At 39.3% G+C, this 12,623-nt stretch overlaps 1 protein-coding gene across 1 annotated transcript in view; it reads left to right on the forward strand.

The window, feature by feature from the left end:
• The first annotated feature begins 11,638 nt into the window (after nt 1-11,638).
• The window catches only part of TpnC25D (Troponin C at 25D), a 60,467-nt gene continuing 59,482 nt past the window's right edge, over nt 11,639-12,623 (forward strand). The window contains exon 1 of the mRNA XM_075374374.1: nt 11,639-11,773. Coding sequence (XP_075230489.1) covers nt 11,771-11,773 — 3 coding nt within the window. The 5' untranslated portion in view covers nt 11,639-11,770. The remainder of the gene's footprint in view (nt 11,774-12,623) is intronic.

The following is a 12,623-nucleotide window of genomic DNA, read 5'->3' on the forward strand; positions in this document are numbered from 1 at the left end:
ATTATTCGATAATTTTATGATTATGTGTAAAATATATCAAACAGCTAAAGGTAAAGAAATTCCAAGTAAAGTTAGTAGTAAAATAAGAAATTAAATGTCTTATAATTACATAAGGCAACATGAATTATGATCTAATTTAAAATCTGTTTTAACAATTAATTTTAAAAGTTAAAGGTACATTATTTTTGCAGTGTGAATTATTTGATACAAGAACCATTTCGTAAACATGTTTGTAGATCAAATATGTTTGTCTAATACATCAGAGGACAGAAATATTGACTCAGAATTTAATTACATGTGTGATCGTATCATGTGCCAAAACACCAACGCATCCCTCAACTTAAGATGTACACAGCCAAGCCTACAGCTCTACAATTCGTAACGGTAGAGGAGGAAATGACTTACTATATAGTAACAAATCCATTAATATAAGGAATAAAGTGCCAACTATGAATAGTGTCAACTTTAAAATGTAACTCTTTGTAGAAATTGTGAAATCTAGATAATCATATTCTATGTAAACTTTTGAGTCGTAAAAATTCATTAATTTTCTTCCAAAATTTTTTTTTGGCCGGTATGTTGCATTTACAGCAGGTTGCTTACAAAAGATTAACAACCCTGCCAAAATTTTACGTAATCGGAAACATTTTATTTTTCAGTACTCTATGACAGTAAGAAATACTTCTAATCTAGTTTAATTGCAATGAACTCATTTCAAAACCGTTACTTGCAACTCTTGGAAATAACAGATGATCTGTTCAATAATTATAAATAAAATTTGCTAATTTCACTGATGAATTTTTCATCGATTTGAAAATATTTTCTCCGTGATACAGGTCGACGTAAGTTTTAAAGTAGAAGTAGAATTTAAAAGAGAACAACAGGAATGTTCTCTTTTAATATCTTTTAAGACGTAGTAAATCCTCACGCTACAGAGAGTTTCAAATGGTGCGGCCCTTTATATCGACTTGTCTCGATCGAATTGAGGGTACTATGAATATAGAAACATCTAAATCGTACTAAGCAGTTTCTTTCGGTGTAAGTTTTATTGTTAGTAAATTTATTTTTAATGTACAGACAACACAAAATATATGTTCTCTGCAAAACCAAAATCAGTAGTTCCCAAAAAAAATTAAGGACAGAATTTGCAAATGCAATTGCCTTAATAAAATAAATGTAGCAAAATTTCTATCGTGAAGTTTTTAAGAGATCTGAAAATAAATTTTCAAAATTGTAACATCCTAATGTCAAAGCTATTTCATAATCGGTAAATTTAGATCGTACTGATGAATGTATTCTTCCAAACTTAAATAATAAATATATCTCGAAAAAATGCAAGGAGCCGATGAAAAGACATCTAGGAGTTTCATATGAAAATTTCTGATTTTAGATCCCGGTCATGATGGAATTTTTTATACTATAAAAAAAATATTTTTTATAATTACAATAAAAAAATTTATGACTGTAATTGAGTGTAAATCTGTCATTATTTAAAAAAAATAGAAAGGCTTGTAAAATTAAAAAATATTTTTGAAAAACCAAAAAATTAATCTTAAATTTAATAAAACTAAAACAGCTATTTATGGAAACTTTATGGAAAATTAGTTTTGTTTTTCATTATTTATTTTTACCCACTGAAAATGCGTTTGGGGTAAGAGCGTGTGTGTGTATGTCTGTTATTATTTTTCTCAAAAACTACTGGACCGATTTCGATGCGGACTTTTGCAAAAGGTAACTATCACTTCAGAACAGGTTCTTAGACATGTTTTACGATTTTAGGCCACGTGGGTACGCTGCAGTAGATGTGTTTAACTAAAACGGCTGGGCCGATTTTGATCCGGTTTTTACATTACATAGCCCAGGTTACATCATTACATTACATCTCAAAGCAGGTTCTTGGATTAATATTACGGTTATAAGCCTACAGGGGGCGCTGGTGTACATATGTTTCTTCAAAATGGCTTTTAAATGTACATGTAGTCGTCTAAAAGCAGAGAAATAATTAAATAACTGTATTTTGACCTTATAATCATCTGTGTCATTGTGATATTGGTTTTAAGACAATAAAATTTTGAGATTTTGATTAACCGTCGTGCATGACCCTAGATAAGTTTTTTATCTAAAGTTTTTTATCTAAAACTAGATAAGTTTTTTTTTTTACCGAGCCGAATCCTAAAGTTAAGTAGTACACAGCCCAGGGGAGTGTTCTTTAGTTTAACGGGCCTCCACGTCTCGGCCCGCTGATCGGATCCTGCATTGCGCCCGCCATCGGATCTTACTTTGCGCCCGCCTCAAACCTCCAGAGTAGGATCCACCAGGCGCTTTCAAAACTCTTGGAGCTCCGCAACATGGTGGCAATGATATTCTTCACGCTGAGCGGTCCGGTAATCGCCGAGCAAGCTATCTGGTATTCACTCCACTGCGGTCACCAGAACACCAAATGCTCCTGTATAAACAGGTTGCCACAGTAAGGGCTGTAGGGGTCATCTACCCTCCAGCAACCTCGCAGGTATATGCGGATGACCCCATGGCCGGTCAGGAATTGCGTGAGAAAGTAGTTCAGCTCACCAAACCTCACGGCATTATAACCGCGATAAGGCGGTGCATCCATATACCCTTGGTGGATGCATCAGACCTAGCTCTTGCCAATATCGGAACAGGACCGCATGTATGTTCTCCTGGGGCACTCCCCGGTTGCCCAACACTTGGGCCGTTGCCAGGTGCTGAAGAGGTAGCTGCCTCGTGATCACCAGCACTGCCTCTGTCGACACCAAGGCATATGCTGATGCCATCTTTAGAGCCATGCGGCGCTGTACCTCCTCTAGGATCCTCGTGTTGCGCTCCACGGTCAAGGTCCTTTTCGATGCCGAAACGACTTAGAGAAGTGTTGCATTATGCATTGACGACGAGTGCATTCGGCCTCCTTTTCGATGCTCGTGATTCGCCGATGTTCGAAAGCAACCTACACAGACACTGCACTATTCGCCTCGCCTTCTCGCTAACCACTTTCATATGGTGGGTGAAGGATTACTTTGCTTGGCATTTCTCCCACCACCACCCCATTCGGTCGCCCTAAAGCATAAGATAGAATGTCTGTGTCACAAACGGCTACTGAGCTACGAAACAGTTTAGCGAACAGTGTCCTAACTAGCTCCAAGAACTAACCTACAAGCATGAGCGGAATAAGCGTGGTACCATACACCACTCGCTTGCGTGTCCCACCGCCCACTTGTCATATATCACTAAAATGGCGCACCCCGTCAATTACTAAAACATATTTGACTATCAATAATTAATTTATCTTGTCAAAGATAGCAATTCGTTGCCACGCCCAGGCCGCTGAATGCTAGTAAGTAACTGTCCACCATTAAAGCGTTTGTAGCCTTAATCTGGTTGGTAGCCAGCCGTATCTCTTAGTTAGCATCCTACAGCAGCGCGGTAGGAGTCTTTTCCCTTAGGTAAACTACTGATGTCGGTTGAAAAAAGCAGTTCAGTTCAGTTCAAAGCGGTTGAACCGCATCAAGGAACTCCCTCGGTCCGACAATGAGGCTCTCGCCACACTGACTCGCTGCTTGTGAGAGGCCAATTTTCCCCTTGACCTCTAAGTTCCAGTGTGTCCTGAGTCCTGGCCGCCCCAAGAGCTGGGCAATGGAACACATGTGTTCGTTCGATTGGACCTCCCCGCAGACGTACAGTTCATCAGCTGCCAGGTGGAATCAAAACAGATATCGGTTTAAATATACATGGTTGGAAAGCACTCGGGCTCTCCCGTTGCCCTTAAAACGAAGAAGAGACATATCATCCCCTCAGATCCTGTATATATTTGTACAAGGACTTCCCTTAGTCGTGGCGTGCAATTCTTGCTGCTATGCTTCCATCGCGAGGCTGCAAAGCCTCCTCCGCAGGCGGGAGATGAGCAACCGTTCGAAATTAAGAACCGATGCATTGAGATCACCGTTCCGCTCCGGTTCAGGCCCCGATCGAAACCGCATCCCAAATTCCTCGGCCTCCCTGCCTCTTCACAATTTCCACATGGCCGATCGAACTTTTACCTCTGAATCGATTGAGAGATTATTTCTCAATACAGTGGTAGCCTTGTAGGAGGTTGTTTTAAAACACCAGTGCATACAATTAAGGCTCTGCGCTGGACACTCCTTAAATTTTGAATAAGTGCTCGATTTCATTCCAACATATGCGCCAAAACGGAGGCCGCATAAGAGGTCATACTTTCGAAGACACCTCGGTACACCATATAAAAATGACAGTCCGTATTCCTTTCGAGCAATCCTCCTAAGCTTGTGCATACAGAGACGGCGTTAAACGCTGCTTGCCTAATGTGGTTGCTAAACAGCAACTTCTCATCAAACAAAATACTAAGATACTTATGAACTCGAACTCGACTGATTACACAGCCTTTATACTTAATATGGGGGTTACGACTGTATGATACTTTGTCTGCGCCCTTAAGAAGCAGAAACTTCGTCTTAGGCATAGAAATCCTTAAATTTTGAATGTCCATCCAGCCCTCTGCGGTTGACAAAGCTGCCTGCGCTTGGTCTTCTAGCTGCAGTCGTCAGTTACCACGAACTAATAGGAGACAGTCATCGGCGAAAGACTGGCCGTGATACCTTCCGGGAATGTCAGTCCAAAAAAACCGTCGACTAACAGGTTTCACAGCAAGGGACCGAGAACTTAGCACTGCGGGCATCCTCCGGTCACGGATTTTGCCACAACTAGGTGCGCATCCTTAAACAGACGGGCGATCCGACAAGTAGTCATGTACTACGGCCTGCAGGACAACCGAAACATTGCGGCGTTCCAACTTATAGGGGACAGAACTGTAACCCAAAGAAGGAAATGCTGCCTCTATGTCAATAAAAATTACCAAATCATATTTATAGTCAGCGCTTTCCACCTCGGCAAGAACATTTAAGATGCAATCCTCGGTGCCAACTCATTACATGAAGCCATACTGGCCTCAAATTAGAAAAGAGTTTATATCGACGCATTCACAGAACTGTTCCACAACCAGCCTTTCAAGAAACTTGCCGATTACCGGCAAGAGGTTGATGGGTCGATAACTGCTTACTTCACTCGGATCCTTTTCTGATTTTAAGAGCACCATCACCAAAGTCACCTTCCAACAAGTCGGAAAGCAACCCCAGTCTAGGCAGCCCGAGAACATAAGATTATGTTCTTGGGGTTCTCGGGGACAGGCATAATCCCATGACAGCCAGCAGATGATAAAAATATCCGGGTCAACTTGGTCAATTTCCGGTGCCTTTCTCAGTGGAATTCGAGAAACCACTCGGTCTACATCTACGGGTTCCACAGACCATACGCTAGGGAATGGTGTCTCACCTATCCTAACGCCGACTTCTGCTTCAGCCCCCGGAGCATCCGGAAACAGAGTATCGAAGAACGCCCGGTAAGTCGCCACAGATGTTAAAGTGTGGTTACGATCATCAAACCCTCATCGAACACTAGACAGCACGTGCAATGGCTTTGGCCGGTAACATGACTTCGCGGGCTGCAACACACGCATGGAGTCTTGCCAATACTTCAGTTTGGCTTACTTGATGGCATAAACGTACTCATTACGAGTGCGCCGATAGATCCGCGACCTTCAGCGTGCACGTCATGAATGATAATTCCCGTTAGTGGGTGACGCTGGTATCTTTTCCTAGCGGACCTAGCTCTTGCGAGCAGCACGCTAAGGTCGGGGGGACCACCAAATCTCCCCGAATTTCCGCCTGCGTTTAACAGACGGCTCCCCAGAAGCAGCGGTCATGACGGCTCCAGACACCCTCCGATCAGCGGACTGGCCACTACCTAAGGGTGATCGCCGTAGGACCCTATTGCAGCCAGTCTTGATGGCCCGGCCGAATTGTTCAGCCATCAATTCCACCTCCTCCCTGTGCTCCATGCGCCATTCCAACCCTCGTAATGCAGCCGCACACTGGCGACGATGCCTGCGCTGATCCATGCCCCATAGGTTATAGCGATCCGAATCCTGGATCTCTTGGATCGCCACCGTAAGCGATCTCATAGTTTAAAAGTCGATGATCACTCACACTGGCCTCGAGCCAGACAGTCCAACTACTTGTACACCTAAGCAGATCGCCCGTCACCAAGGTGACGTCGATGTAACTTTCCCTCAGTTCGGAAGAGAAAGTCGGAAGTTGTTCTGTCTCATTAAGTAAGTTAGAGGTTTCTGGCTTCAACGAATTGCGCGAGACCAGCGCCTCTGGGGTCAGTGAGTGGTGAACACAGGCGGAAGACTCGTGTTAGCGTCCAGATCAACCAGCACTCTGATGTCCGAAAGATCGTCCAGAATTCGCCCCAACTTCGCCGACAAGTCATCGATACTCCATCCAAGCTAGAAGCATCCCGAAACCAGTACGTCATCGAGCGTACTCCTCGTGATTCGCACAGCAGCGTACCGCTCATCAGAAAACAGGGGCATTCAGAAGACACCCAACGAGACCGAGCCGACCACGATCGCAGAGAGCGGCCGTCCCCCACGAGATTGAATAACATCAACCCCGTGGAAGCCGACTATCCTATCCCCGACCGCGTACGGCTCCTGGACCAAGAGGACCTCGAGGTCGTATTCCTCAAGTATCCTCATGCCTTTATTGGTGGCTGCCTGGGAATGACGCAAGTTTAACTGCCCTAGGCGCCAACGTTGAACAAGGTGACCACCGTCCGTGAAAGGTTCCTCCAATTCAGGCGCCGCCATACGCCGTATTGTTTACGAACATCGCCCGGGCTATGTCATGCGATCTGCATTTTTTGCCACCGACCCGGTGTCCGGCACCAAACCCTTTCACTAACACACAGGGAGCGCAATTTGCAGGCGCGGTCTTATTAGGGCAGTTATCTGCCCTGTGCCCAGCAAGAGCGCAATGACCACACATCTTCAATTGCGCTCTAAAGCGGAGAGAGGTGTGCCCAAAGCCTTCACATCTGAAGCACCGGGGTACTTCTTTGTGGTAGAAAACCCTGCAAGAGGTCCACCTAAGAAATAGCCGACCACCGGCCACCATGACCTGCCGGATCTTTGGTAAGGTCTCAATTTTCCAGTGGCTCTTCGGGGCCTCTTTCCGCCCCAACTGCCGGACCACCCTGGTCTCTTGAAAAAGTCATTGACGTGTGTATAGCCGTGTATAGCCGTGAGGATTTTGAGCTCCTCTACCCTCGTTGTCCTTGGCAAATCGTAGACCAATATTTGCGGCCTCCGCTCGGTCAGCAACTGAGACTTCAGCTCGTTCTTCCTGAACGTTGGTCTCCAGCAGCCGCTTGGCTTGCTGCTCATTAACAACCTCTAAGACGACTGCATGATCCCTTGCGTTTGTGACCCGGAAAATCTGGAACCTTTCCTTCCGCGGGTCCAGGACCTTATTCAGTGTCAGCTCCATCATCGCAGACGAAGAACCCGGACCAGGCGTCATAGGGACTACCTTGACAGTGGCCCGCTTAATTTTAAAATTCTCTGCCTGGACTGGTGCTGGCGAGCTCACCCGCTTAGGCCCCGACGCGGCTGTTATCGCGTCGAGAAGACAGGTTTTTTTGCCTTCTCCTGCACCCGTTTCAGAGAAGTGTGGATCTCGCCAAGATCCCTCCCCGTTTCCGGTTTCAAGTCCTTTACGCCTTTTACCACATGATCCTCCTTACCCGTCAGTTGAGAAACGACTGAATCAAAGACTCGGTTTGCGCCCTGAAGTTTTTTTTTTCAATGCCAGTTGAGCAACCATCAAGGAACATTCAGAAAGATACGATTCGACCTGCTGTTTAAATTCGTCCCAAAATCCTTGACTCCTTTTTTTGAGGGTATTTTGGCCTATGCGGACTGCATACCTTCGATCCGCTCTATCCCTACTGATCTTCAGCTAGACCCCTTCAAATGAGGCTTCACCCCGGAGTTCTCCAGGATAGAGACGACCATCGCACAGCTGTACTCCACCATCCTCGACTTCGGAAGGAGCTGCCGAAGTGTCAGCCTTGGCTCGCCCTCCACTGCCTTGCTCTTCCTGCACTGTTCCGACCGAAATCTTTCCCACCCAGCTCGACGCAGAGGTTTTGGCAGTATTTTTTGTGCAATCCGCCGGTGCACAAGAGGGTAGGGGCTTTCCTCTCGTGGAGACCTTCGTGATCTCCTTAACAGAGAAACGTGGCCTCGGAGGAGACCTGCCTAGTGACCTTCTTGGCAGGAAGGGGTCACCGGTAACCAAGTCCTTGGCTAAACCAACCAAGTCCTCGAAACAATCTCCCACGGATTGCTCCATCGCAGCTTATTAAAACAATAAAATAACTGTTGCACTGCCAGGCTCTACAGCTGCCGTTTGAATGATCCTAACTCATACCACAAGAGCAGTGAGCGTTCGGCTTAGTTTTTCCGCGCAAGGCCGACTGTTCTCACGCAACCCCGCTCGAAAAAGTCAAAGCTTTAAAGCTCCTAATATAGACCACCGGCGAGGTCGGAGCGAACTCTTTTCCCGAACTTGCTAGAGGATGAGACAAATTTTCTGGCCTCACGAACCTATGAAAATGGGGACACGATTCAAATAATGAAACCTCCTTATTTAGCCGACATCTCAATTCCCCCCCCCAGCCCGTGTTAGGGGGAGAAGATCCCGCTTCGTAGCGTGTCTGGTCGCTACACTACCCTCTCCGTTCCTAGCAAGTGTGGTTACGGTTCCGACAAGTTCTCACTTACATCACAATGTACTTGAGCGACGTGGAACAAAATTAATATATAATATATAAACAATGAAGTGAAGATAAAAATATGTATATGTAATTTTATAGCCGTCATGTGGTGTCCACATCAGATTTTCTTTTAAATTCATAAAGACGTAATCTTTCTGAACGAATATAAAATCAAAAGTTTTTTGCACCGACCTAGAAGATGATTATTTAACAAGAAAATCTAAGCGTTTGAAAACAGTGAAAAGAGAAGGGATGAAGATGACAAAATAGTAAAGAAAATTCAAAACGTTTTTAAATTATGTAGAATTTCAATATAGGGTTGACTTCCAATATGTGATATAAAATTATTTATAGGCTTTATTAAATTTAAATATTTTTTTTTAATTTACAGAAAAAAATATCTGTGATGTTACATTACATTGTCGTAAATAAGGAGGAAAATGCTGGAAATTGGTATACTCTTATTATTTATTATATATTTATTTTAATTTACATGATTCATTCTAATATAGATTTAATCTAACAAAAATTGGATTTACAATAAAAATATTTTAAACAATTGTCCAAGGAAGTTTTACATTTCATTTTCAAGGTCAGAGAACAGGGATCCATCTCTTTGTAGGGAGACTGAATTTCATTATTAACTATATAAGGAGTCCTTTAAAAACAAAACTGGATGGTTAAAAATTGAAAAATTTTAATTTAATTACTTCCTCATAAACATTTTGAGTTTTAACTTGGGTTCCTTTTTTATATTGCGTGAAAGTTTTGCGTGAAAGCATCTAAATAAAATTAACTAAATTCTTTTCACTATTTTTGACTGACTTAGTTGTAAGAAAATTATTTTCCCAATATCCAATTTTCTTATGTTTTTGGTCGTGATTTTAGTCAATCCCAAATCAGTAAAGTCACAGCCGCAGTTTCCTACATTTCATCGTAGTATAAACTACATGTTTTTATTTTAAAATTCGTCTGTTCTCATCATTTCATAATTATCTATGTTCTAGCTTATGTAAGAACACTAATTCATAGATTAGAATGCATACGTGATTATCTGTTTGCTTGTAAAATCTTCTCTTAAAACTTAGGAAATTTGGATTTGTCGTAACGAATATTTCATCTGTATTTATTAAAATATATATTTCAATAATCTTTTTTTATTTTTTATTTCAATAAATTTATTTTAAATAGGTTTATTCTTATCTGATATAATAATATATCGATATGAACAATAATATTCAAATGAACCTTACAACTAGCAAATAAATTGTTATGTCTAGGTTTTATCCAAGAAAATCATACTGTTTATTTTTATAGAATCACCTATAATAAAAACTCTGAACGAAATAATTTTATGAATCAATTCAGAAGTTCTCTTGTGCGTAGCAAAACAAAATACAGGTATTAACCGATTAAATTTATCTCTCTCAATCTCTACAAACTTTGAAGGTAGCGGTACTAAATTATTAACTTTCGCTCCGTAATTACACAAAAGATTTATGTAGTAAAATTAATGGATTATAACGAAAAAATAGTGTTTTATCTAGTTATTTCAATTTTTCAATTTTAAGTTATTTTAAAATTCAATTAACTGTTTTTTTTTTATTTTAAACAATTACGGAATCTGCTGTTCTTGTAAAATTTTATCATATTTAGCATGTTTCATATAAGAAATCTAAATAAGGACAGATATAAATGTATGTAGAATTCATAACTTTTTCAAACTAATTTTTTTCGTAGCTTAATTTTCTTTTTCAAAAATCCAATGAAATGGTAGAATTTAAATAATTCTTCCTCACAGAATCCATTATATCTAACTGTTATCAGATGATCTTTCACAACTGTAATAAATGCGATGAAATATTCAACTATATAATACTCAGGTTTTATTAAATAATATCTGATATATTTAAATACTTCTTAGAAAAGAGTGAAAAAACACTTTTACTGAATTCACTTTAAACTTATTTAAAATAAAATATAGTCCTCATATTTGTATTTCCATCTATCATTATTATTTTCGTAAATCATGAGTACGATTCTGGTAATAAATATCGGTATTTCTCAGTATTCGGTTACATGCAATAAATTATGAAACTGAAGCACGAAGATGAAGGTGATAATCAAAGATAATGGTAATCAAAAGCAAAGGTTTATTAATTAAACTTTATCAGATAATGAAATAACTGAGAGATAGATTTATAATAATAAGCTCTTTGTGGTACTCTGAAAAGTATCAATGAAAATTTCAAAAAATGCATCTAGAGATAACCACTGCAATTTTTTTTCAATTTCAATAATACATTTACAATAATTTCTCTGACAAAGTATGTTCAATCGTATTTACTTCTATTTTCTTAGTTTTATGTAAACAAATTAACAAAAGAAAAAATGATTTTATATCATCCCATAAAAAAATACCAATTTTTAAAAACTGATCTAAGAGTAGAACAGAATAATAATAACTTGACCTCTTTAGCCACAATCTGTAAACAGATTTTTCGTTTTCATTTCTATTGTACTGTTCTTAATTAAATGCCTGGTTAATAATAATTTATTTATATGGGTCACTTAATTTTAATGATTCTAGTACAGTATATCTTAACTCGTTATCATAGTCGACTTTTTACTGTTCGTTTAAAAGCACAAGCAAAAATAAAACCGCTAGCAAACGACTATGTAATGAGTAACCTGAAGGTAAAACGTACAACTTTGGCTCAGGTATTTTATCAAAATTTGAAGTGAAGTTTGCAAAGTAGGTCGAAAATACCCTGTGGGGGGGAGACTGATGGAAAGATAGGTTGTCTTTCTTCTACCAAATCAAGGTGTACGTAGTAAAGCAAACAAAGCTAAATATACGAGCACGCTTTACTCTTTGGAAGGGGGTGTAAACCTGGGGGAGGACATCTCTCTTGCTCACTCTGTCTTTTTCTAACATACACCGTCTCTTTTTCTGTCCCTATAAGCGATCCTAAACGCTACCAGTTACTCCACATCTTCTGAGCTTAACTGTTGGCAGGGTATTCATTGAGCACGAGTCATCTACACCTCAAAAAATATGGTAAGTAGAATCCAGATATGATAAATTAAGTAATTTAAAATATTTTTATTGATTTACATAAACATTAACAAATACGTACAGAGCAATTAAAGTAAACTATTACACTTAAAATTAAAAACACTAAACAAATAAAACTATAAAATAAACTAATTGACTTTATTTAAGTAATAATTTTTTCTTCACAATTTAATTATTTTATATTTTGAGAATTAATAAAAGAACTTTAATGCAAATATTTTAAAGTTATTAATAAAATTTACTCCATTCCTGGTGCTTAATTTGAGTACAAACAGCTACAATAATATGAATAAAAGTTTATGAGCTTGTACCATGAAAATTTTTATCTACCAATAAAACTAAATCAATAGCTCGCAGGAAGTTATTGAATTTTATGTATTGATAAATCATAAAGAGTTTTTCTTTATGATAAAAATAAACAAATACAAATTGAAAAATAAAAAAAAAGAATAATAATCCAAAATAGCATTATCGTTTAAACAGTTAATTTTTCAGTTGCACAGAAAATCCAGTTTTCCTAATATGATTATAAATTATATATTATTATTTATATTATTAAATATTTTATAAAAATAAGGTAAATACAATATGTTTGTTTATACTGGAGTTGAATGCTACAAGTAACATTTTTAATGTAGATGTTTTTTCTCTATTTTGATATTTATACATTTGAACGTCATATAACAGTAGTGAAAATATATTAACTTCCCCTCACTTAGAATTTTGTTTACTCTTAGAATTTATTTGTTTATAAATTACTAGTATATTTTTTATTTCTATACCGAAGTGTGATACATACATATGTTCTGGTATAAATAAATAAATATATATA

Source organism: Lycorma delicatula, chromosome 1, assembly GCF_047948215.1.
Source record: "Lycorma delicatula isolate Av1 chromosome 1, ASM4794821v1, whole genome shotgun sequence".
NCBI classification, from domain to species: Eukaryota; Metazoa; Arthropoda; class Insecta; order Hemiptera; family Fulgoridae; genus Lycorma; species Lycorma delicatula.